A 27,679-nucleotide genomic window follows, 5' to 3' on the forward strand; every position below is an offset into this window, starting at 1 on the left:
ATTTTGTTTTTCTTCCTCAATAAATAGGTGTAAGGGGTGAACGTCCTCGTTGTACACCCAATTGTCAACCTCACTTCCACGCAGTACACCCTGGACTGCATTTTGCAGACGAACGAGGCTCTGGCGACTGGCACTATGGCCAGTATAGTTCTGTGTGTTGTCCTGTGTCTTGTCTTTATGTGTGCTGAGTGCCTCTTAACAGCCTCAGCTTTTCGCCAAAGTCAGAATATTTTAATATTTTAGTTACAACACGACATTACAGTTATGTTTATTTTAGTTCTGTTAGCCTAAGTCCCTGCTCTCCATTCCACTCCACAAATCCAACTTTTATGTAAATTCTTTTACTGTTACCTCAGCAGGCCTTTGGAACAAGTTGCCACCTGAAATTCATGTCTCTTCCTCAATTGTGACGTTCAAAAGATTGTTAAAGTTACACATATTATATAATGAAAATTAAATGTTTGATTTCCCTAATAATATGGCTTGTGCAGAGAATGATAGAAGGACGTAAGGCACAAATATGATTTAACGTAATTGTTAAGATAAATTATCGTCAAAGTATACCGTTTTGGACTGCGTTTAAGTAAGTGTAATGTTATGTATTTGCTTGTACGTGTGTAAGGGCAGAAATATGTATGTGTGAGTGTGTGTGCCCGTATCTATAGGTTAGATTACCATTCTTATATGTATTTTTTCTTTAAATGTATTATTTCTCTGTAATTTTTATATATTTTTATCTTTTTTCAATATTTTAATTATTTCACATTCAATTTTTTTGTAAACATGGTCAAGTGGAAGATAAGGCTTCACAGCCTTAACTTCGCCATGTAAAAGAAGACGAAATAAATAAATATTGTAGTCTTCCAACGGTACAGTTATGTTATTACTTACATTTAAGTTCAGGAAAGGGGCTGGACCCCGTATAAAGTGACGGATGCAAAATAGCCAAAGTGCTGACGCACCCAAAATTTTAAATTCAAATAAAAAATTCTTCAATAAAATAAGAGCTGAACTGTGAAGAACTGCCTTAGAACATTTGTGAATATGTATAGATTCACTGGGATTTAGTCATAAATTGGCAATTTTTTACGTCTACGGAGAGAAATTCACCCATAATTCCCGGAGCCCTAATCCAAGCATAATTTCGGAATTCAAGGAATTCCCGGTGAGTAGCTACCCTGCTCGCTCGCTCGCTCTCTCTCTTTCTTTCTCTACGTTTCTTTCATTTTATTGCTCTTTCTCTCTCTACACGTCGTTTTCTTTATTGTTCTTTTCATTTAGTCTCCCTCTTCACTCTCTTTCGCTACACGTCTTTCTCTCTACGTTTCTTTCTTTTTATTGTTCTTTCTCTCTACGTTTCTTTCTTTTTATTGTTCTTTCTCTTTACGTTTCTTTCTTTTTATTGTTCTTTCTCTCTAAGTTTTTCTTTTATTGTTCTTTCTCTACTTTTCTTTCTTTTCCATTTAGTCTCCCTCTTCACTCTCTCTTTCGCTACACGTCTTTCTCTCTATGTTTCTTTCTTTTTATTGTTCTTTCTCTCTCTACACGTCGTTTTCTTTATTGTTCTTTTTCATTTAGTCTCCCTCTTCACTCTCTCTTTCGCTACACGTCTTTCTCTTTGTTGCTCATTTTTCTCATTTACTCTCCCTCGTACCTACCTCTCATTACTCTCTCATCTTTCTCTCCTTTACACCTTTATCTATCGCCTCTCCTTTCTCTCTCTTTCTTTATTGCATTCTCTCTCATTTCCTCTCTCTCTATCTCTTACGTCTATCCGTCTTTCTCGCTGCTTTTTCTCATTTAATCTCTCCTTCATCACTCCCCCTCCCCTCTCTCATATACATACACACGGGCAGAGTTTCATTAGCGAGTTGGAAACCCGGTTTGAAATTTTTCATAGCAACAGTTCCTAGAAGGGCGTCGATCCTTGTTAATACGCTAACTTCGACGATGCCCGCAGATGCTGGTTGGCTGAGGCCTAGTCCAACAGGCAGGCAGGGATTTTCTTTGTGTTAAGAATGTACTTTCAATTCTATTAACGCACGATCGTAAGGCGATGGCGTGACGGAAAAATTAACAAACTTGTAACTCGAAATTTGCATATTTTTTGTGCAAGTCATCACAATAAGATGGGAGTTATAATCTGCAAGGGGTCACCATGTGGCCGAGAAATTGTTCAAGGACGATTTTTTCTTTCGTTCTGGACATTCATGTTCTTTAAGTATGGTCCCCCATGGCAAGGATTTATACTGCATACACATGTACGAGTGGAGTCTCGGTATTGCAGCATGCCATGGAGAAACTTAGCGGTGTGTGGAGCTAAGGCACCTAACATTCTCAATCTCAGACATTGTGGTGCTTAGAACAGAAACCTTCAAGGTTGCCTCCAGGAACCCACTGATAAGAGGCTTGGCGTGCCCCAGAGTCACTTCACGAAGGGAAATAAGTGCATATTTTAACTCTGCGTGCATAATTGCATATACACAGAGACATGATTTATTTGTGTTTTTTGTTTATTTTACTTCGCTTTTCTGCCACTTTTTTTTCTAATCGCGAAGATGAGGATGAGTGATGATATGAATTTGATGAAGGAACACTCTCAAAGAATGCCTAGGTCAGAATTCGAACCCGGAACCCCTGGCACCTTAGCGCGCTGTGATAACCACTCGGCCACGGCGATTTCTCTGTATTAACGATATACGTTTGGTTAAGCTTTCCGCTAACCGTGAACAACAAATTTGGTAATTTTGATGAAGTTTTTAGTAACTCTAAACAAATATGCACGCTTTCTAAAAAACATTTGGTACTGGTGAATATGTTTGTCGCACATGTAAACAAGAGAAACTATTTCTGGGTTATTCCAAACAGACTTTTACCCCCTGTGTATATGCGTGTTATATATATATATAAATTCACCCTACTCCCCCTTCAGGGTAACGTTGTCGCCTTGTATGGAAGGGGTCCCAGGTTCGATACCCGGTGGAGACACATAGTGGTTCGGATCCCACTTTAAACTGAAGGTTTACTGACGGCCTAGTATTGTACGACTCTCCCCTACATTGATATGTGTGTGTCGAGTACCCCTATGTAATCGAAATTTTTATAATTGTTACTCTCCGTGACATAGTTTGACGTCCTCTGTCTCTCCTATACTACGGAAAACCACAGCCGTAAATCTTGGAGTTTCGAAACCATCGTCGCGACGAACTAGAGAGGTTGAAAAGTAGCGTGAAATGACCAAGTTTTATATAATGCAGGGATAAGAACGAAATGTTTCAAACTTCATTGTGAACAAATGCTGGTTCGGCGATGGAGAGTTTTAGTTGTAACTTTCCTTCTTTTAACATCTTACGCGTAGTTCACCCTTACAAGTGCAATCTTGAAGACCAACGAAGCTTTGGCACCTGGACCAGTCAGTTTAATCCTGTGGGAGGTTTTGTGTTGTGCCGTCCATGTGAGTTGACCAAGGCCCATAGCCAGAATTTTATTTCGGGAGGTCATCCTTTATCGCCAGCCGCCATTTAAAGGCAAAAAAGTTGGGAGGATAGAAGCACTGAAGATGAATCTCTCAGTATAGTACAAGTTATTATACATGATGTTTAATCCCGATAATGAAGTAAAACTACTTACCACCATACACTATTTAAATTAGATATTTGCAGGGTTGCGGAAATGGGCTTCAGCCCTCTTAGCTCCCCTCCAAGCGACGTGTCAACTACAAATCACCGATTAATTTACTGTTGCAATAAATTTGATGAGTTGGCAATATTGATTATTTACAGCATCTGCTCTCTGGCCTTTTCCTTTAAAGGTCGGTGATCTTGCCGAAAGTCCTTTTGCCTTTGGGTTCCAGACACTTTCGCGCGGTGGTCTATTGATATGCTACAAAAATACAAACAAAATACCCGACTCAAGCGATATACATTGACTCTGTATATGTGTTCTACTTGGTGAATAACAGCTTCGATGGGGAAGCGCGTTAAGTGGACGACTTTTGATCTTGTCACCGAAGTTTTCAGTTTCGAATTTCGGCCTGGTCATGATTGTGAGTGTCCATCAGTTTCATCTTTATCATCACTCACCCTAATCGTTGCGATCAGCCGAAAGTGGCAGAAAATGTAAAATAACAAAAATATTTGTTGATATAGTTCTAAAGGCGTATACGCTATCAAAAGAAAATTTTACCTGAAAATATACATGATTGGCCAAATTATTGGACTTATTAGTTGAAAAATGAAACAGATCATCTCACTTTATGTAGAGAAATTTGACAGATTTAATGCTTTGTGATACACATTGCATTGTTATACACACTGCAAGTACTGTCACTACTTCGTGACACCCTTGCAACAATCAGAATTAATATTATTTCTATTGTTATAATCAAACAAATAGCATAAATAACACGGTCAACAATGTACGTATTGTTCCAGCCATTTTTGTGAATGTGCAAGGAATCTTGTTGCCACCTATTCTTGGGTCACAGTAAAACAAAGGATTGTGGGAGACAAGATTATATCGAAGCAGACAAACAGTGTAATCCCATAAAAAGTTATAACAACCGTCAAATATATTTAGTTAGAACAATTTCGAAACAAGGAAATGTGTTTCTTTTTTACAATATTGGCTAATACTGTATGTTCGATATTATCTAGAAATTCGGTTTCGAAGACCACCCGATTACTAGTTTCTTTGGGGTTATTTAAAGGAAAATGTCTACATCAATAAGTTAGCACATTTCTAAATCTTAAAGGAAATTCCCGATTAAAATTCTGTAAAAAGAGCTGAGGTTTGTCAGCCTGAAAAAAGGCTGGCATTTTCAAAAGGTTCTGAATAAAAAATTCATATTGTCTTATGTGAAAAACTAACTGAAAAGAAACAAAGAAAAAAGAAGTTGCAGCTTTAAGAATCTATTCGTGAGTTTTGCTTTAACCTGTATAACGGAATATTGTCCACATAAAATACCGGCGTGTGTTTTGTCCGCCATGAAGTCCGTGGCAAACCTGAATTTGTACCGCATGGCTGCATACATGCAGGATAGAAAATACTATTTTTTTTGTAGCATCAAACCAGCCCAAAACGAGCAAACATTAAAGGTACAAGAAACGTTGTTTATTGTGATGTAGGGGAGACCGGGGCACGTTGTCACAGTAGCAATTCTGAGAAAAGCCTAAACGTCAGCGAGCTGGTGCTGCTTTCTCTTTTACCTACTAGATATCACTTCCAACTGTACTCGTTTAGAAGTGTGCGGGAAACACGTGGCTGAGTCAGTTGAGCTTTGTCTGTTTTCAGTGCTTCAGAGTAAATTTTTTGAGTCCTGGAATTTTCGTACTGTGTGTTCGTGAAAGCGTGAGCGGTAAGTATTTTCGTGTGTGTTATGTAGGTTAGAAATAGAGCTTCATAATGTGGTACTCTGAATGCGCTTACTCTTATTGCTTGGTACAGATATTTTTGAAAAAGAGGAACTACGACGCGTGGGGCAAGTTGTCACAAATAAGACGGGGCATGTTGCCACTGTGACAATGTGCCCCACTGTGTGTTAGTCATGATACAAGTGGTGTATTCCTTTTTTAATAAGTGGTTCTGTTGCTTCTAAGATGGTGAGAACATGCAAGAGAAAGACTGAGAGGAATGCCCCGCCCATGCGAGACCTACTGGCTGCATCAAGAGCCGTGAAAAGAAACGACAACCCCGTATCAATACGTAAAGCTGCCAAAGAATTTCATGTCCACTACAGAACATTGGCGAGATTTTGTGCACGTGTTACAGATAGTGAACTACCGTCCGGGCAATGCTCATTCACATTGGGTTACTCAACATGTAACAGAGTATTTGCGGAACATGAGGAAGACTTACTAGTATCATACCTAAAACAAGCTTCGGACATATATATAGGAAAATTTTTGCAATTTATTAACTCTAAAATCACAAGAAAGTTGAATGCCACTGGCAAATTTCGTGTGTTGGAAGTGTAGGCACTATCTTTTGCAAATGTTCTTACTGAAACAGTTTTCTGTAACCTCTAAGTTTGTAGTTTTGATTCATTAGCTACTCTGTAAGCTAGTCTTGTTTTCATGAAAGTTCTGGTTTACCTACAAAGATTGATGTAACAATATATGTAGCTTTTGGGATGAAGAAAATATACAGGCCCACCTACTTTATTTCTTGTTTAACTAGCATAATTCACCTTTTAATTTAATTAGCTTTTAAGTCTCTTTTACATGCTAAGTATTTAGTGCTAGTAACATTGCCAGTCTTTTTCTAGGAGTTGCATTAATAATATATACCTATTTAATGAAACTGCCACTAGAATATCATGTGAAAATTGCCCCAGATATTGTGACAACTTACCCCGCATATGGGGTAAATTGTCACAACTGTAGTGATCATAAAGAAGAGTTAATAAGTCCAGTTCAGGATGAGTTACACTGTACAGAGGAACATATGTTGTGCACAAGATAACTACGTATTTGCATGTAAAAAATTATAATTTTCGGCCTTACGTGAGAGCCACAAAAAAATAAAATGTGAAAATTGTGACAAAGTGCCCCGGTCTCCCCTACAGTCACCGGAAATAATAATGGAACCCGTAGATCCTGTAATACTTGCTTCTCTTCAAATCGTTGTGTGTTGCCGAAGTCTACGGCTGTGGTAGAAGTTGCATTGAAAATGTCTTAGGCCTATTAAAACCCACGTGTCCCCCATTTAGTTATTTTTGCTGGTGACTGTACTTTACGAGCTGTGAAAGTTCGTCGGTGTTGTACTGCAACGTGAATCGTTCTTTCTATCTCCTCTCGTTTAATGTTTCGCCCTAGGACTTTCTATTTTTCTTTTATACTTTTCAGTCTTTCGCATATCTAGGAATGAGAAGTTGATGACCTATAAATTGCAAAAAAAAAAAAACCTATAAAAAGGCCTAAAAATATTTAAAAAAAAGGACTTAAAACGTAAAAAAGGACGTATAAATGTGATCCAAATTAATTAATAACTTCAGTTTTAATTACATATTTAATGAAATAAAAAATAAAAAATTCTGGTGGTATGGAACACACAGTGTGAAAAAACTGAAAGCTTCGAAACAAGAGAAAGTTGCCACTCACAGAGAGAGACCTTCCAGACAAGTTAAGGTTAAAGGACCTTGTACCGTACCTTTTTCAGTCGTCCAAAAATGTTTTTCTCTCGTTTCAGGGATCGTTCAAATATATTTATTTTCTATTTTATTTCTTTACTACAGAAAGGATGTTAAAGATGTGATGAACTGTTGATGATTCGAATTGAGAATGGGCAGTAAAATCGTAGTCGAAGGAAGGTGAAGTTGCAAAGAAAAGTCGTTAAAACCTAAAAAAGGCTAAAAAAGGACCAATAAGCCAAGAAAACGCCGAAAGAGGAAAAAAGGACAAATAAAACCCACCCTTTTCTGGCCTACAATGACCTAAAATGAACATATATTATGTTGGGCCTCGTCTTCGGAATCTAGGAAAACAAAAGGATTTTTCCCCAACTTACGAGTCCTCTTCATATCTCCCTCTCTACCTTTTACTTTTGCTCTTCCTCTTTCGTCTCTCTTTCTATGTTCCTCACTTTTTCTCCTTTGGTCTTTTCCTCATCCACTTCTCTCTGTCTCCCTACGTCTTGCTCTCTCTCCGAGGAATGGTTAACACTGCGCGCTACATGGGTTCGAATCCTGGCCTCGGTATGGCTGTTCTATGAGAGTGTAACTTCATCAATTTCATCATGTCATCACACATCCTTATCGTCGCGATTAGCCAAATGTTGCAGAAAAGGGACGTAAAAGAACCTAATTCAAGCAATTAATTTTTCTTTCCTTATTGTTTCGCTCTGTTCCTCATCTCCCTCCCTCCCTCTGTGTGTGTGTGTTGTAAGCTGCGGCAGATTTACGTAAATGATGCGCCTGAACTAAAGTAACCATCGTTACGCATATCTCTAGATATGTACGTGCTTCATTACTTCACCGGGTGGAAAGCACGGAGCTTCCTTCCAAGAAATCGATGAGACTGAGCTGTCTAGTTACGAGAGAGGAGAAACGTGGTCTCCACGTGATGCATTGCTGTTCGCGCAAGCGAAGCATCTCTTGCTGCAGGATATGGTATTTCCCGTGGCCTCACGTTCATAAGATATGATGCTGACTGGAACTCTGTTAGCGATATCTTTATCATTTTACGTCACTCTGCTGCATCTTCATGCTAATTTCGTCGATGAAGATGTGGCAATAATGGTCACACACAAAAGAACCACCCTCAGGCCGGGACTCGGGGACAGAGAGAGAGAGAAAAGAGGCCAAATTCTCCTCCACCCACCTCCTCTCTCCATTTCTCTCTCTCTCTCTCTCTCTCTCTCTCTCTCTCTCTCTCTCTCTCTGTCTCTCTCTCTCCCTCTCTCTCTGTCTCTCTCTCTCTCTCCCTCCCTCCCTCCCTCCCTCCCTCCCTCACCTAGAGAACAATCAGTAGCGAGACCTTCAGTCGACCTTCCAATAATGTTTGAGTGTGAGTTTAGGTTGTAAGTGCACTTTATGCAGACAGACTAATCTACAGTTTAAAGTGGGATCAGAACTACTATGTGCCTCGAACCCGGAACCCTTTGATTATAAGGCGACGACCTTACCACTACGCCATCATGGAGGGTCTTGACCATTCAACATTGCGACTACCGAGCAGCGTTGCCATTACCTTCTACAAACGCACTTTTTTTTTTCATCCAAATATTCCCTTTATCTTTGATTTGATTGTGAACCCCTTAGTACCTGTGTTATAGAGATGCCTCAGTATCTCAGGAATACAAAGGTTATAAAGAAATGGAAAATGTAAGGGAAACAGTTATAACACCATTAAGCCTTGTTTCCTTGATATGAAAATCTCAATATGCTGACCAAGACAGAAATTTATTTTATTATAAAACATAAACTAAACGTAACGTTTCAACCTTCTAGCAAGGTCTTCTTCAGACTCTGTACCAAGTACAAAAGTAACAAGGTACAAAACAGGACGATATATATATACACAAAAATACTCCCAAAGAGGGGAAAAGGAAGAAAGAAACTCTCTCTCTCTCACTCTCTCCCCTCTCTCTTTCTTTATCCCTCTCCTCCCCCTAGAGAGAGAAAGATGAGGAGAGACAAAGTTCCTTCTTTCTTCCCTTTCTCTCTCTCTCTCTCTCTGTCTCTCTCTTTCCTTCTTTCTTTCCATCTTTCTTTTTTTGAGAGAAAGAAGAGAGAAGATGCAAGAAGAATTGTCTCTCTCTCTCTCCATTTTCTTCTTTGTCTTTCCTTTCTAATAGTCTTGAGGGGAGTATTTTTGTGAATAGCCTATATATCGTCCTGTTTTGTACCTTGTTACATTTGTACTTGGTACAGAGTCTGAAGAAGACCTTGCTAGAAGGTTGAAACGTTACGTTTAGTTTATGTTTTATAATAAAATAAATTTCTGTCTTGGTCAGCATATTAAGTTTTTTTCCAAATCAAACAGGTTATTAATGTATGCTTGAGTCTTCGAGATAAGGTTCCGCTGAACTTTTCGCCTTCACCACAAAGTATCGTACAAAAATTACTCTCCTCTTCGAAAAACCGCTATGATATTTCAAATTCTAAACAAATATCTGCTTAGAATTGAATTCCTTCGAGAGCATCGTAATAGTTTCGTGGCTGCGTGAGCCTAGTTTTCAACACAGATATCGCTATTAAATAAATACCGGTATGAACGTTTCACCTCTCCTCCAACCATGCTTAGTTAAATAAATAGCATTCTGTACTTCGATTATTTTCTTCGATAATCGATATCAGTAGCACATGCTCTGATTGGTCCATCTTGAAAGGCTTTTAATAGAGCCGTTTCTAAGAATCCATAAACGTTAACCTTGAATCCAATGAGACAAAATTACGTACGCTCTGACGTCACTTCCTTTAGGCGCGGAATTCAATGTGGTGTTCGTGGTTTATTTGATCGTGTGCGGACAGCTTAAGTATTGTTGTGGTTTGCGTCTAGCAAGTTGCGTGTGAAGTCCTAGTTTTGCAATATTATAATAATCATTTTTATTGGCCTATCACGTAAGCGGTTGTGAGACGCATACCTGGCTACCCTTCTTAATTGTGCATCTGATTGCATTGCAGTGTTGAAACGTCCCGCACGCAAGTAATTAACCTATCTTTTAAGATTGTCCTTGTGTTTTCTACAGCCTTGGAACATTTCGTCCACGTTGCAGACATGAGGCAAATCCTCTTTTCCTACGTCATCAGAGGACCTATTTTTATGTTGTTTTCCCCTGATTTTGCTTGTTTTCTGCCGGCTGATAAGAAGAAGCCCTTTGTCCTTGATGTCAAGTCCTTGATGACGTCCGTCGTTCGAAGAAACCATTGAGAAGCAAATTTTCAACCGGATATTGGAAAGACGTCCAAGTGTTTAGTAATTAATTTGGCGCACCCACCAATTAAGCGGCGAACGATTTCATCTACGTTTACCAAAAACAAAAGAAAAATGTATAGAAAATAAAAATAGATCCGTCTCCATGTTTTTTCTCAATTAGTCTTTCTTCTTTTTTGGATGCAAGGTTTTTTAATCGCGAAAATATAATTAAAATTACTGTCCGTGGTCATGTATCTTTTGCTTGACCTGATCTTAATGTGCGACGTGGTGATTCATTTTGTTTTTGATATTCTTTAAATACTCTGTTGCTATTGCCGTTTGACTTAAAACAAGCTCTTTCTGGACTAGATACGTATTGAGATTTCGAAGACCTTCCGTACATTGTAAAAAGTTAATATGTTTTAAGGTAGAATTAGTTACTAATAGAGGATGCTGCACCATCGGAACATGGCTATAAGACTTCGGTGTAAGTTCAAGATGAAGAATATGTAGACTCATGTACCCTTACCCTCGTACCCTTACCGGGATTTATGTATTTCTGGGTAATAAAAGTGTGTGTGTATAAGGTAAAATTACCCTGTGCACATGGCAACATGCCTTGAAGGCATGTAGAGGGATGAGGAGGTAGGGAACCAGGACGTGATGTGATGTGATTGGCAACAGGCTCCAGCCACTTTTACCCACAAGGTTCCCCCAGGTACCCATTTGCGCAGACACATTACTAAAATAATTCCCACATGAACAAAATACATACATGTGTTTGTGTGTGTAAAATAGAGACTGCCACACCGTAAACCCGGGTTCGATTCCCCCGGGTGGTTGATTTCCTGTGAGAATTTTTCCAGCAACATCTCTGTGTGACCTCTGGCGTTCGCCTAGCCTCCAGTAAATGGGAATATGGGGTTAGAGGCGGTCGGGGCATGGTACTGATCACATCACCTCCACAAATGACCAAGATTGTGAATGTCTGGGGTCCTTCACTCCCTCGCCTTTCACCTCAAGAATTGCGCCGGACCCTCTGGCCGAGTGGTTACCACTTCGCGCTACGACGCCAAGGGTCCCGGGTTCGAATCCCGCTCGGGTTTGGTTGTTTGTGAATGTCCATTCATCAATTTCATCACTCATCCCCATCGTCGCAAATTAGCACAAAACGCGAAGTAAAATAAAGTAAATCAATCAATCAATGAAAACCTCAAGAATTACTTAATACGTACTAGGGCGATGCCTTTTTATTCCTTTGTATTAAAACGTAGAATGATTTAAATTCGTTTCATGTTGTTTCGAGCCGGATAACACATTAGGGTACCTAGAAATGTCAATGTTGAAGTTTAATGCCTATTTTACATAATCCTACAGGGTGTACCAAAAGTCCCATCCCCCCCCTCACCTTTTGAATTGTAGACGAACCTGCAAAATGTTATTTTAACAGCATGCGTATGATGAGAGGATGGTATACCATTAAATCAGACCAATGACCACCATTTACTCCAGAGGATCTGTGTGCACACCGCCATTTTCATGGCACAGTATTATTCGCCTCCAGGTGCGATGTGAAATCCTCCGTAACATGGCTGGCGTGAGGGAAGCAAACGCACTGCGAACAGCTCCTTGAAGTTCCCCAGTTGTCTGATTACGATTATGGGCGACTTTCTGTTTGATGTGTCCCCGTAGCGCATTATCACAAGATGTCAGATTTGGACTTTGGGGTTGCCATTTTAGAGGTGCTGGTAAATTTGGCGATCCTCGTCCAATCCATTTGTCTCTGAACACACCATTAATAATTACATTAATTATTATAATGGAGATGCAGGAACGCGATAATTGCACATTCAAGTAGTTTTTTTGAGGGGACAACATCGTTATTGGGGTTATATGCCTTGTTTACCCTGCGGAAAATTACTTTGCTTACCCCTCCGTATTAAAAATCCGCTTCCCTTGCCTTCCAGTGCGCACGCCTATGGTTTATATAATAATACATACAGGCGGCGTACATGAATACAGTTCCGAGAAATAGACTTGTAAAGATTTGCAGTTTTAGACCCACTCTTTCTCTGAGAAGAAAGAAGGCTTTATATTTCCCAGAATTGAATGTAAGCTCATTGTTTCCATGAGATACGATATACGGATGCTTACAGCTACAAAATAGTTCTGAGGGGACATACAAAATTTTATATCCCCCCCCCCCAACCACTTTCCACACAGAATTACATTACAATAAGAAAACCTTGTCTATTTTTGTATTCCATGATCTTAAATGTGCCCGTAGCAAACGTCCTTTTTTCGTATTCTTTTGGTTATTTTTTCCTGGAAGTGTCGACAATGCTTGATGGCGGGGAACTTTCTTGTCCACGTGATGGGAACATGCTGCGAGTACTCGGTTCACGTGAAACCTTGCTGTTACATTAACTTGAGACAGAGGTAGGAAGGAGTTTCCCGGTCGAAGACATTGCGTCGACGCTGTTCCCATCGAAGTATGCAAGTGTTTCCAGCCTCCGGTGAAAGTTACTAGAAACATGCTATTTCGAGCGTCCAGTATTATCTATTGTCCGGTACGTCTCTGTTTATACTTATTCTAATAATGCGTTGGGATATCCAGACGTTTCGGATAATTGTGATAATCCGTAGATCAATATCCGATGTCCGGAAAGATAATTATCCGATATGTTTCATCCGGATTTGGCCATCCCTATTAATCTCTAGTTTAGATAATGGTTGTCGGGGGGGAGTTGATCCGTACCGCTGACTCCCCTTCTCTCCCTAGATTCGCCACCGTTCATTTCAGTTTACAGAAAAGCAGAAAATTTAAAAAGAAGAAAAACCTGTGATCGAAAGTATTGAGTGTCAAATGCAGGAACATGTTTATGTGTTCATATTCTACCTTGTCGAGTCCCCGGGTTCGATACCCGGTGGAGGCACATGTCACAGTGGTTCGGATCCCACTTTAAACTAGGGCCTCCCCCATAGCGCAGTGGTAGCGTCATTGCCTTGTAATCAAGGGGACCCGGGTTCGATACCCGGTGGAGGCACAAGTGGTTCGGATCCCACTTTAAACTGTAGGTCCAGTCCCGATTAGCCTTACTGTGCATAAAGTGGACTTAAAACAGCAACTCAAACCAAACCCACTTTAAACTGTAGGCCCAGTCCCGATTAGCCTTCGTGTGCATAAAGTGGGCTTAAAACAAAAACAACAAATCAATCAATCAATATTCTACCTTGTAAGTCACAGTTTTCAAAATTCCAAAACGGATTTTTTTATGTGAGGGGGGTCACACAACATAAACTTTATGGATAAATCCCCCCCCCTAACTTTTAAAGCCTTTCTTGAACGAGGTGTGTAAAAGTTATTAACTAAATTGAGTAACTATGCATTTCAATACACCAACTGTATGAAATGTACAGTCATGGACACTTCTGGATTGTAACAACCCCATAGGCTTTCAATGAGATTGTTACAATCCAAAAGTGTCCGTTACTGTACAACGATATATAAAATTATTGTGCTGGATATTCACTCATATGGTGGATCAAGTAGAAAAGTCTCTCCAATGACATAACTAACTAACTCCAGCCTTCTTAAACCCGAAGGTTTCCATCTGTGTCTATCCCGGGCAAGATCAATCTAATCTTTTCCATCCTTATCGATTTCCATTAAGTCCATCTCACAGTTATCCCTCCATCTTCGTCTTGGCCATCCTACAGATCCCCAATGGCATGATAATAATAATAATAATAATAATAGTGAATTTGGAATACAATAGATTCATTTTAGTGACTGAGTTTAGTCAGCGTCCTAATCCCCACCTCCACCCCCTGCAAAATGTTCTCGCGACGCCCATCTCTAGGTACTCTTTAATGGACATGAATCTTAAGCTCGAAATATGAGTGGTTGCTCTAGTGCAGGAATGATTCGGAGCCTTCTTCATCACAGAGTTTATATTGAGGCTTGACTTGGCAACTCTGCCCTCCCTATAGATCTCGCCGAACTAGTTCCTGCATTGTCTAAATATAAAACTCTTCTAATTTCCTGGTAGGACAGTAACAACTCCGCTGATATCTTGCATCTCATAGTCTATTGCGTTGTTCTATGTTGGGGCATTATATCACTTGTCTCTGAATGGTCGACTTACAAATCTCACCATCAGAGGTTTCAGGTTCTCTTCTCCAAAGAAGAAACCTTTCCTCTCCATCCTCCCGTGAGGTTATTGTTGAAAGACACTTGACATGTACCATGTGTGTGTGTGTGTGTACATAAACAGGTAAAAATTGATTGATTAATTTGGTTTGTTTTACTCGTTTTTCTGCCACTTTTGGCTAATCGCGACGATGAGTGATGATATGATGAAATTGTTGAAGAGACACTCACAAAGAACATCCATGCCCAGGCCGGATGCTAACCACTGCACCACGGAGGTCGGCTGAATTGGAAACTGAAAACACATTTCACCTTTTCCTCCCACCTATTACTTTTGGAATACTTCCTGTAAAAAAATATTTTCAACGATATTGAACAAACTTAACTTTGTTTAACATGCGAAGACATAACACTTGTTATTAGTAAGTTAATTCATAATATAATGGTTTGGAAATTTCCTTAATAGTGTCTGGATTGATAATTTGGTCTATTTTACTTCGCTTTTCTGCCACTTTTAGCTACTCGTGAACGATATGAAGGCCGGAAATCGAACTTGGGACCCCTGGCGTCGTAGCGCTCTGTGCTAACCACTCCGCCACGGAAGTCGGCAACAGTGCCTGGAGAAGTCAGGGAATTTGGTTTTACAAAATGGGTGTGATCTCAGTATTCGCGTGACTTATTTCATCACTAAGATGTAGCACAGTGGTACGATTCATACGTATCCCTCTTACACGCTGGCCTAGCAACACCGATCCCCTATGAATTTTCCGCAGGAGTGATTAATCAATGTAAATTGATTTTGAGTGCATGTAGTGGCTCCCCATTCGTTGCTCACATATGCTCACACATGACTGTCTCGCTCACACCCTGCTTCTTTCACTGATTTTAGCGTGCTCGCATCGTGAGTGTGGGAGTCGGACCACGTGCTGTGGCTGATGACACTGAAGTTTTCTTTCAAGACTCTTCTGTAGATTAAAATAGAATAGAGACTGTTGGTGTCTAAGGCCGACTTTAGACGGAAGCATATCCTTTAACATTTTTGCTAGTATAAATGCAAGAGCTACGGAATTCCGGGAATTATGCTTGTATTATTGGCTCCGCGAATTCTGCGTAGACGTGAAAAATTGCGACTTTTGTTAATCCATGTCCCATTATACATGAGGGAAGTTTTCCACAGTTTAGCATTTATTTTTATCGATAAAGGAAAATAAAGCTACATGGAAAATAAAACAGAATTCTCTCAATCCGTTTACTTTGTTAGTGTCCTTTGCAGAACAATCTATCTGACAGACGGAAGATTATTGCAAGATAAGTCATCTTGAAGTTGATTAGTTAAATTGCGTTTGAAATTCTTTTATGATTAACAATATTTGGTAGATCAGTATATCCCGGAATTTGTGACTTGTGTTTGTAGATGTATTTCGAGTCTGAGTATGTGAAATCTCTAATGTAAACTCCACACCTTAAATTAAATATTATATATATATATATATATATATATATATATATATATATTATAATATACCGTTTCTTTGTATTGCATTAGAATTTTTGGATGCATTGGAATCACACAGACCCTTTATATTGTTAAGATATTTGCGTGTGGATGGTGAAAAACTGTAATTCGGAAGGTTGAAAGAGAAAAGATCTGCTTGTACACCCAACGGCGAGAAACAGTAGGCGAATTGTCCACCACCATATTAATTCGGTCTGTATTGCACATTGTGATGACAATGAATTGAAATAATGACGTCCATTCGCAGAAAACAATGCCTGCTTCGAACCAACATAGTTTCATTCCTTAAAACAACACAGGATGTAGAATGTAAAAGTAATTAAAATAGCAGTGGACAATTTGCCTACCATTATATTTGCCGTTGACTGTACACTTTAATTTTTGAAAGTTCGCTTTGAAAACCGGGAATTATTCTTGAATTTTATCATGGTCCTGGAGTGGCCACCCTGAAATGCTACCTAAATGCTTCCAAAATTTTCACAGCGTTTTTTTTTTCTAGCCGGAAGTACACAGGAAGCGTTTCATGTGACATTCTGGTTAGCATATGCAATTACGATCCGAGGAGTGCAGAAAGCATTATATTGCTAATGTATACAGCACGAAAAGCACACAGAGTTACGCAGTTTTTATTTAATAAGTTATAAACTTAAAAAGGAAGGGAAGTAATTTAAAAGAGGAAATGGTTATTTAATTTGCAAGATATCGTATAAACAAACTGAAACTCTACACATTTTTGTAACCTTCAACCTCAGCTACATATTGAGACATTTCTGTCCATGAGCCAGTATCCGGTCTATGTATTCTACTGTATTATTCCATTCGCGTACTGTATGTGCTGTAAAGTATGTATTTAATCAGGGCCATTGATGTGTACCTAAAGTCGTTTCTTAGCAACAGTTTTTACTCTCTGTTGAATAGTTATCGGCTTTTGAAAATATGAAAATATACATTGTTTACATCGTACTGGGCCGCAATAACATCTAGGTCTCGGAACTAGCTTCTGATTGGTAATGCTACGCGGGATGCTAGGAAAATTAGAACAGTATATATACTATAACATCAAAATACTATAAAAGTTCTTCACTTGAGACGGTAGAATTGTATCGTAGCGGAAATGTTGTAAAAAAATGTCAAGGAAAATACTTTCGTCTAAAGTGGCTCTAAAAAATTCCGTCGGGAGGAATTAAAACACCTTATCTAACAGTTCAGGAATTTAAAAGCTCGAGGTCCCGGGTTCGATACCCGGTGGAGATACATTGTACAGTGGTTCGGTTCCCGCATTAAACTGTAGGTCCTGTCCCGATTAGCCTTTCTGTGCATAAAGTGGAATTAAAACAACAATTCAAACTAAATTATCGTGCTTCGTTCGTTAGACATCAGGCTTCATTCTAAGCCCAGATTGTGCCTACGGGTTTTATAAGAAGAAATAGAAGTATGTAGTTACAGATTTTGATTAAAAAATAATATTTCTCTGTTTCAGTTACGCATACACTGTCCTCGAATTAGGTTACGATAAAAATAAATTGTTAAAATAGATTCTCAAAGCCTGTAAATGTGAACATAAACGTTTACGTAATAATCGTAATGATAATATTAACATTAAAATAGCAGTAATTGTACTAAATTCACTTGTTAGAAATTTGTTTATACCCAATCACGTCATAGACCTGCATTCTGTGTTCTTTGAGAATTTTAAATGGAAGAATAGTATGCCTCTTTCAACTTTATTGCCCAAGTCCTAGCGATTTAATGACGCAAAATGACGTCAATAAGTCCGGAAGATCCTAGAAATTGATCGCAATAAGCTAAAAGTGAAACGGTTGGTCCGGTCCCGATTTGTCCATGGCTAGTGTCATTTATCTATCGTCGGATACTTTTTGGACACCCTGTGCGTTTATTTGCCAAGTTCAACAACCTTTGAAATGTACTTGTAGTCTAGGAAGTGAACAATTCTCTATCAGCAGTTGTCAACTTTAACCCCTGTGAGAGGCGTTCTTTGTAAACGTTTGAACTCTTGTCGCCCAGGCCACAATGGAGTGTGCACGGTCATCTGATTACACTTCGCCATAGATACATGTGCAAAGCGTAAAACTAAATAGTAACGTCATCAACAAACAAGGGCGTATGAAATATCAGAATGGGGCTGCACCGTTGGTATGTTAAGTATGTAGTAATTTTACTACAACTGTGTCATCAAGTTGTTTAGAAGTACTTATCTGCAGTATCTGAACGTTTATCATGTGTGGTGTTTATTTTATGGTGGACTAGCGGTCACCTATGTCACTAATAAATCAAAGTATTTACTTTACACAGGACAGGCTCCTGACGTACTGGCTAGCTCTGTCGTGTTGTAATCAAGGGGGCCCGGTTGAGGCACAAAGTGGTTCGGATCCCACTTTAAATTGTAGGTCCAGTCACTATTAGCCAATCTGTGCATAGTGGACTTAAATAACAAACTAAACTGACCACGGGAGGGAGGATAAGGGTTAACCTACGGAGGTAAAGAACAACATAAAATACCCAAAACATCAAAGTTTTGTAAATTGTGTGCATTTGATTGCTTCTTCTTCTTCTTCTTACTCTACTTCTGATGCCTTTGTGATTGCTTCTTCTTCTTCTTCTTACTCTACTTCTGATGCCTTTGTGATTGCTTCTTCTTCTTACTCTACTTCTGATGCCTTTCTGATTGCTTGTTCTTCTTCTTACTCTACTTCTGATGCCTTTGTGATTGCTTCTTCTTCTTCTTACTCTACTTCTGATGCCTTTGTGATTGCTTGTTCTTCTTCTTACTCTACTTCTGATGCCTTTGTGATTGCTTCTTCTTCTTCTTACTCTACTTCTGATGCCTTTGTTATTGCTTCGTCTTCTTCTTACTCTACTTCTGATGCCTTTGTGATTGCTGCTTCTTCTTCTTACTCTACTTCTGATGCCTTTGTGATTGCTGCTTCTTCTTCTTACTCTTACTTCTTATGCCTTTGTGATTGCTGCTTCTTCTTCTTACTCTACTTCTGATTCCTTTGTTATTGCTGCTTCTTCTTCTTACTCTACTTCTGATGCCTTTGTTATTGCTGCTTCTTCTTCTTCTTACTCTACTTCTGATGCCTTTGTGATTGCTGCTTCTTCTTCTTACTCTACTTCTGATGCCTTTGTGATTGCTTCTTTTTCTTCTTCTTACTCTACTTCTGATGCCTTTGTGATTGCTTCTTTTTCTTCTTCTTACTCTACTTCTGATGCCTTTGTGATTGCTTCTTTTTCTTCTTCTTACTCTACTTCTGATGCCTTTGTGATTGCTTCTTCTTCTTCTTCTTACTCTACTTCTGGATGCCTTTATAGCGTCGGATATGCCTCGACCCACTGTTTCCATTCTTCTCTGTTCTTGGCCATCTTCTTTATTTCTCGGAATGTCTTCCTCCGATTTCTTCCACCTTACGACTATCTTGGTCTAGCCCTGGGACTTCTTTTTTCTGGTCTCCAAGAACGCCTTGGGTTTCCTTTCCTTCTCCATTTTGGTTACGTGGCCAAACCATTTCATTTTGTCTTTTGATGAGTGGGTTTTTAATTGATGCTTCCTCCAGCTCTTCCTTATCCTTTTTTCTCCTACTGTGCCTATTCTTGCTTTTGCTATCTTTCTGTAGCACGTCAGTTCTACTTTTCGTACCGTACCACGTTTCTTTCACTTTCACTTCCATGTTGGTTCTATCGCCGATTTCTATATTTGAAGTTTGGGCGAACTTCCTATTTCTCAGTTTTCATGTTGTTTCTTACTAGTATTAGAGAATGACATGCGCTTGAGTGTGAGATCTGTCATATCCACAATCTCCTTAAGATGAACGGAATTTTACAATCGACTTGACTTGCAACTAGTTTCGTGATGTTCAAATTACTATGGAATCCTCCATGTACTGAATACGTATGTGCATACATTCACTGTGGAAGGTAGTTTGCAGTAATTCTGCCTAACCATCTTTGTCCTTCCGACGGGTTTAATAGGGGTATCAAGCTTCTACCTGCTGCATAAAGATATACACTTAATTTATTTTATTTTACTTCGCAGTAAGGGGCCTACCTCATGGCGGAGTGGTAACATCGTCGCCTTGTAATCAAGGGACCCCGGGTTCGATACCCGGTTGAAGCTCGGATCCCACTTTAAACTGTAGGTCCCGTCCCGATTACCCTGTCTGTGCATAAAATGACAAAACAAAAACTCAAATTTCGCAGTAACGACTTCTTGTGCAGGTATTAACACCAATCAATGAAGGTTATTTTTATCCGTTTAAGAGTCACTGCGTAATTTCAACTTCATTGTATTGTTCTTTGACTGGAGTAGTTTGTTGATAATTCCTCCTTATAATAACAACGCGAAATACTCAAACTTGTAAGATGTGTCTCGTGTCACAGCATGCAGTCTGAATTTTATCTTGATTGTGTTTTTAAGTTCCGAGTTAAGATTGTTATAAACACGAGAAGGTTATAGATACAGATGCAAATTGGAAAAAAAAAATATTGATAACTGTTATCGAAAGATTAAAGGTTAACTTCATTTCAATTCATAAGTCTATTTGGTTCTAATGGGTTCACTACATCCTCAATGTCAACAGCAGTGGTCCATGTCCAGGGTGGTAAACCCGCAGTCTGCACTTGCATACTTCCGCAGTGACATCAGAGGGTCCAAAGTATGCACTTTTTTCACTGGAGATATTGGTTTATAACCATAGCACTAAGGTTTTATCTCACTTACCTCTGTACAGCTGTTCTCCGGGATCCATCTTCCCTCCCGTATGACGTTGACCATTCTGGACAAAGCTTCCGTGACAGGAGCCGGTGTAGAAGTCACCTTAACAGGGTAGCCTTAATCACTTGTTTCCATTTTCCAACATCTCTCCCAACAGGTACATACGCGAAGTGATGCTGTGATCTTGCGACTGGTGTTTCTCTGCCTGTCACTTCCTATTGCAGCGACGCCAGTTTGAGGGTTCGGCTATCTGTTGTTTACATAACTCGTGTTCTCGTTAGAGCTTCAAGCTGTCACATCGGCGGCTTGTCATCGGAACTTGGGACATTGTCCTGATTAAAGAATAAGACCAGTCCAAGATTCTGGCTTTATTATAAATGAGAGCACAACAACATCATTATCGAGCCACATATTAGGTTCCTTGACAGCAGCTGTTGTCGAGACATTTAAGGCTCGGCTCTGCTGGACTTTTGCCCGACGCCAGGGCTGCTGTTTTCGAGTCTTCCTCTTTTCCAGAAACCATTATGACGTTCCAAAATCTGACAAATTACCTATGTTTGGATTTTTTTCTACAACATTCACGTGATTCTTCGTGTGGTTTTCTTTCGCTGTTGTGTAGATATTCCCAATAGTTTCTTGACTACGTAAGTCTGTTCCGTGCTTGTCAAGTGTTGGGTTGACTTCCATGTGTGTGTATCTACAAGGGTTGGATAAAAAGTAATGGCAACACTGCTGTCCCGTGAAAGGTGCGAGTCACAGCGCCACAACCGTGGTTGATAAAGGAATGTCAGACGAGGAAGTATAGTGAGTGGGAGCGATTGTATGTTATTCAGTCAAAAACAGCAGTGCTCTGAAGCAGAGAACGAGAGTGCAAGCGCCCTAACAATATGTTTAGGCAAGAAGAACAACGTCTCTTAGGCAGACGGTCAACGCATCCTACTACTGCACCTTCTTGCAACACCACCTTCGTCTCGCATTAAGAAGGAAGCGACGGCACGTTCTGGCACGGTGTCCCATCATCCTGCTTGACAATGCAAAGTGTCACACTGCGAACACTGTGACGGCGCTCCTGCATCACTGGTAGTGGGAGGTACTGGAACATCCACCGTATTCACCGGTATGAGACCGTGTGATTACGACCTTTTTGCCAAAATGAAGGAACCACTGGGCGGGAAGCACTACGACACGCACGAAGCCATCATACGTGCTATAGGGCGGTCACTACGGGACATCGACAGAGATGGATGCGCTGACGGTGTACGACGCCTTCCATACGTGTGGCAGAAGGTCGTAGAGATGGGGGGCGATTACATTGAAGGAATGTAACACGTGCTCCTCTGCCAATACAGTCAAGTACCAATTATACCAGTGTTGCCATTACTTTTTATCCAACCCTTGTAGATAGACCCACGAGCGGCTAGGAACAGCGTTAGCAACTTAGGAGATATATGCTAACACACCAGACCTGACATGTCTTGAGATCCACGTAGGCATATAATAGCAGAAATAAGCATGTAAATAGGTTAGGCAGGTTAACATTTTGTTTATTTAAGCTATTATATGCATACGTGGATAGGTTAGGCAGGTCAGGTTTGGTGCTGTTAGCATATATCTCCTACGTTGCTAACGTTGTCCCTAGCCGCTCGTAGATGAACCTTCTAAAGTTGAGTGTCTCCCCAATGGCATTGTGGTAGCGTCGTCGCCTTGTAATCAAGGGGTCTCAGGTTCGATACCCGGGGGAAGCACACAGTGGTTCGTAACCCACCACTTTAAACTGTAGGTTCAGTCCCGATTAGCCTATATGTGCATAGAGTGGACTTAGGAAACACAATTCAAACTCAAACCCTTCCGAAGTTGAAAGAACCCCTTTTCGAACTGAAACAAAAGAACATCTCTCGCTCCCCCTTTTTAGGATAATAAGTGAATGTAGTAGGTTTTAAGACTTTTAAAACACTATAATAAATAGGACTCAATATTTGAAATATCCGTGATTTATGCACTTAAAATTGCCAAAATATGGCCTAAAATGTTACTAAAAATTAGAAGGAATACCTTTTATTTTTTACAAAGTCGTTATTTTCTTTTGCAGTGAAGTGTCCTGTACGACTTACTTGTGAACCTTATAAGGAGAGGAAATGTGAACAGAAATTGTGATTTTTTTGTAAAAATATTAATAATAATTGAAAGGGCTCCACTCCCATGCTTTCTTTCACATCACTTATCTGATAACCCCCCCCCCCCTCCTTATCTCCCTTCTCTTAATTGTAACTTATTTTGAAGAAATGGTGAAAAAGCAAATAAAATCCCTTTGCATTACAGATACAAGCTTGGTTTTATGAACAACATTTGGTGAAATGATAAGAACGCCCTAAATATGACCCAAAATATGCTTTTGTACCTTGCTACGAACAAGATATGACCTAATGCTAAAGCATGATAAAAATATGCATTTATATGAGAAACATTGAGAAACGTGTTTAAAAGAACTTAGACGTGTTTAAAAGAACTTAGACGTGAAAAAGACAAACAAGGTTTAAAAAAATGTGACGTCATAAAAATCCTAGCCTAATTACATAATTTCTTTGCTTAATCGTAGTCTTCTCGGAAAGTCAGTTTTTTCCCCATTTCACAAAAACATCGACTGTACAGGTAAACCAAAATATAGTTGTGGAAACTGCTCCAGACTTAGTAAACACTCTTGTTGGCAAGAAATGGCACGCTTATAGGTGCCAATCTACTGACGCCAGTGCATTATGTAAACTCGCTAAACATGGGCATGGTGCCTTGTTATTAGATTGTGTCATGGAATTGCCTTACTTAGGGACTTGCAAAACGTGATGAAATTCCTTCAACTACATCCAATTCTGAAAAAGAACCTTGTATTGTGTATTGTCTCTTGACTTTTTCCATTTCCTAGCTTCTCTGTCAAGAAGAAATGTAAATGGCATGTCTTGACAATGTTTTAATGGTTCCATATCAGCAGCAAATTTTCAGTCACTGTTCCTTTGGTCGTCCGTTGTTGTTCGAAATCTCATCTCTGCAGCCTTGGAGAGAAAAAATTAGTTTTCAGTTGAGATTGATTCATAATGCATAAAGCAAGTACTTAGAAATGTCAACATTAGAACATACCCTCCATGATTGTCGAAGTTGACAACAGTAAAACCAATATTTCGTTATCTTATAGTTAGGGACCTTGCTTTTTCGCAAATGGAACATTACCGAAATATGTTAATTGTTAGAAAATGTTTTCGTGGATGTGAAGTGACACATACATGAAACATACACCTGTATAGAAATTTTCAGCGAAAAATGCAGGCTCGACCAGGACTCGAACCCGGGTCTCTGGAATACCGTGCCATTGCTATAACCACTGAGCTACCGAGCCGGCCTGGCCTGGCCTCGCCTGATTTTTCGCTATCGCTACGTCGAAGTCTACTGTGTTTCAAATGCAACAGATCCCGTTGCGGTAGCACAGGCTGAGACGATTCCACGCAGGTAAAACAACGATAGCGAAAAATCAGGAGAGGCCAGGCCGACTCGGTAGCTCAGTGGTTAGAGCAATGGCACGGTATGCCAGAGACCCGGGTTCGAGACCTGGTCGAGACTGCATTTTTCGCTGAAAATTTCTACGTAGTACATCTCCTGTGTGTGCCTAATCTTCAAATACACCTACGTATGTGTTATGAACTCATATTTCATGCATTGTAAATTGTGAATTGTGGCCTGTGCTTAAGAAGGGAAAAATTCCGCGATGTTCGACATTCCTTGTGTTTTAGGCTTGAAGAGAATAAAATGCACCATATTTACGCGTGTATAACGCGCACGCTTTCCAAAATTTCACATAGAAAACTAGGATGCGTGTTATTCATGGAATAATTTCGGCAGCTAGATGAAACCGTAAATGAATGTCTCCCATGAATTTTAATCTTCTATCGGAACGTTTTATATCACCGAGCAAAGGGGCGGGAGATCGAGTACGCACCTACCGTCACACAGGAGACATGACATCGGTATTTGTTGCACGAGAAATCTTGTGCGTTGCCGCTACACTTGACAAGGATCGCCACACGTGAACCGTAACATCTGTATTTGTGTGCAAGAAATGGAAAATAATTTCCTCAAAAATTGTTTCCAAGGTATGAATCCCGAGCAGGCGTAGACCATGTGATTTAGAAATTAAAATAGTAGTTTAAAAGCAGAACGAAAGTATAATTTATAGGTGTAGTTGGCAGATAGTGTGCTACCGAAAAGTGGAAAAAAGAAATAACACGGAAAAGCCGAGTAGTATGTATAAAAAAAACTTACACGAGTGGTCAACGTTGTTCTGAAATTGATTTTTGTATTCTACGGGTAAAATTACGGTCAGGTTTGATTGATTTAAGAATTTTGGGTGCTTCTGCACGTATGACAATTTTGCGCCCTTCTAACTAATAGAGAAAATCACCTTATCTAAAAAAAACTTACCTTAAAATTAAAAAGGGGGTGTATAGAGCCCCTTGAGAGAAGTTAAGACTGCAGTTGTATAGGGACCTGCACAGGACAAGCAGAACATTAAAAAAGGTGAGGATAGTCAAAAAACGTCCTCAGTGTAAAAGGCCTGCTCTTCCCAGAAAGTTTTGAAACATTTGCTAAAACATGAACCAACATGGATGACAAATCGTTGGGAAGGTTAGGACTGTGCCTGGGGAAATAAAATCGGCACATTCCAGAAGAATATGCGGCCTTGAAGCAAGTGACTATGGGCGAGACAGAAGTTTTGTGTTCATATCAAGTAAGGGCTCCCGTAGGATCTTTTCTCAGGGGAGGGCAAGATTTCATATAGAAACTTCTTTATTATTATTAGGCTATGCTTTACAAATCATAAATTTCAAATTGAATTGATACTTTGACGTTGCATACAACTTCACAACCCGCCTACTGTTTAGATAGAAAGTAGATTCGACTTGTTTCCTCTCCATAATTATGCAGATAGATGTTTAAGCATCTATCACTTTATTAATGAACAGTTGTCTTGTACTTTTTCACAAAGCACATATAGTAAACATAGACCACTTAATCTACTGTTCTTCATGGTACCTCTGAGACTAATTTTTTCATGCTGAGCTGAGGGGTACTGGAAAAGAATTAATAATACAAAATGACGGGGTGTGAATTATCACGGTTAGAACCCAACTTCGGGAAATGACTTCCCAACTTTTCGTAATCCCGAACAGCCGTGAATTTTCAAAAGATCTTACTTAAAAGAGGTTAATTCTTGATATTTTCTGCGCTATAAGTGTGATTTTTTTTAAGTGAACTGTTTTTATTCGCGGGTCGGAATATGAAGATTTTTTTCAGTCCAGAACGACAGGAAATTATTAATTTCCTTTCCAATCCCTTCCCGACCAGAAATTGTCCGTCCAGTACACCCCTAGTTTCAGCAATCAGCATGATTCTAATGTCTCTTGTGAAAACGTTCTCTCGTTGTATTGTTGGACATGGCAGTTAATTGTTGTAACTTACAGCCTGTAAATCACAGAAAACAATATAATTTGTAATAAATGTAGCTAGCTACAGTTTCCCCATTCGAATTACATTAGCAGGGTGTCTACCAATCAAGAATGTCAAGAAATCAACAGGTAGGTCAAGAAAGTCAAGAAAAAGTGAAGAACTTATGCTTGTGGTCAAGAAATTTTGCTATTTTTTTTACGGTATAAGGAAAATACCTTGTTATGTACAGGGGATGGACAAAAATATTGAAACACTTGCGAAGAAAAGCTGGAATGCTGTAGCTAATAGGTGCAGGACCGCATTTAGCTTCCAAAATGGCTCCGAGGAATGGACAAATACAAGTCCTGGATGGTGGATAATGGGATCTTGCACCATTCTTCATGCAAACTATGGTCACAATCCTTCTCAGTGTCCGTCTGTATTTGTCACGCAGTGTACATTTTCGTCCACACAGGTGTTTATCTGATGTCTTTCCGGACACACTTTTATGTCGTCATGGTCTTGGATAGAGTTCCTCTCGATACGCCAAATAACATGGCTACTTTGGTAACAGAAGCCCCTTGCAGGCGGGCACCAACAATTTGCCCTCTTTGAAACATTGTCAGCTCAGACATGATTGAGTATCAACTGCACTGCACGGTATCTACAGCGCAACTGTCGACTCCTACCAGTCCTACAGGGTTCTATTTCACGGCGCAAAACAAAAGAATGTTGCAACGCGTCCGATTTCAAGTGGAAAAATTGCGTCGATCTCACCCGTTCCAATGTCGTGGTTTTTCCATATTTTTGTCCATCCCCTGTACGTGTACTGGGATTTCATGAAGTTGAATATTTGGAAATTAAAATTGTATTGAGTTGCTAAGATTTGTTAACTTGTTTCTTCAGAATTACATTCTTGTATGCGTGAAGTTTTGTAAAACATATTAAATAAAGTAATGTGGCCATTCCCCACCAGGATGAAGTATGAAGCTTTCATTTTTCATCTTAATCGGCCTTGTGGTAGGGGTTTTCATTGAATAAAAATATCTATTTTCTTAATTTTCAACTATACCTATGTAGGGGGCGATTAAATAAATCCTAAGAGAAAAGGGGTAAAAAGGTCAAGAATGTTGAATTTGTTATATTGGTAGACACCCTGTTTAACTTCTTCTCGAGGCAAGTGGCCCCTCTGCGAGTTCAAGCATGGTAGTGAAAATACAGCAACATTCTACGGATGTCGCGAGTTGCTCTTCCGGAAACATTTCGTCACTGTTGCCGTAACCTTCAGGTTCACAAACAGCACGACAGATGGTTAGGCTGAGTCAACAAACAGAAGAAGAGGCCCGTCGGTTGCGCGATTGACATTGAATCCGTCGCTTGACCTCGGCGACGGGTCAGAGGACAAACTAACCGCAAGGAACGATTGGCAAAGAACCGATTCCGAGACAGGATTC

General features: G+C 39.7%; 2 protein-coding genes across 2 annotated transcripts in view; one reads left to right on the forward strand and one right to left on the reverse strand.

Moving 5' to 3' along the window:
* LOC145982005 (facilitated trehalose transporter Tret1-like) overlaps nucleotides 1–20,904 on the reverse strand; it is a 71,243-nt gene extending 50,339 nt beyond the window's left edge. The window contains exon 1 of the mRNA XM_083115543.1: nucleotides 20,763–20,904. Coding sequence (XP_082971669.1) covers nucleotides 20,763–20,816 — 54 coding nt within the window. The 5' untranslated portion in view covers nucleotides 20,817–20,904. The remainder of the gene's footprint in view (nucleotides 1–20,762) is intronic.
* Nucleotides 1–27,679, forward strand: part of Roc2 (Regulator of cullins 2) — a 126,728-nt gene that overhangs the window by 64,935 nt on the left and 34,114 nt on the right. The gene's annotated exons all lie outside the window — the stretch shown is intronic.

This window comes from Lepisma saccharinum, chromosome 30, assembly GCF_977018435.1.
Source record: "Lepisma saccharinum chromosome 30, izLepSacc3.1, whole genome shotgun sequence".
Lineage (NCBI taxonomy): Eukaryota > Metazoa > Arthropoda > Insecta > Zygentoma > Lepismatidae > Lepisma > Lepisma saccharinum.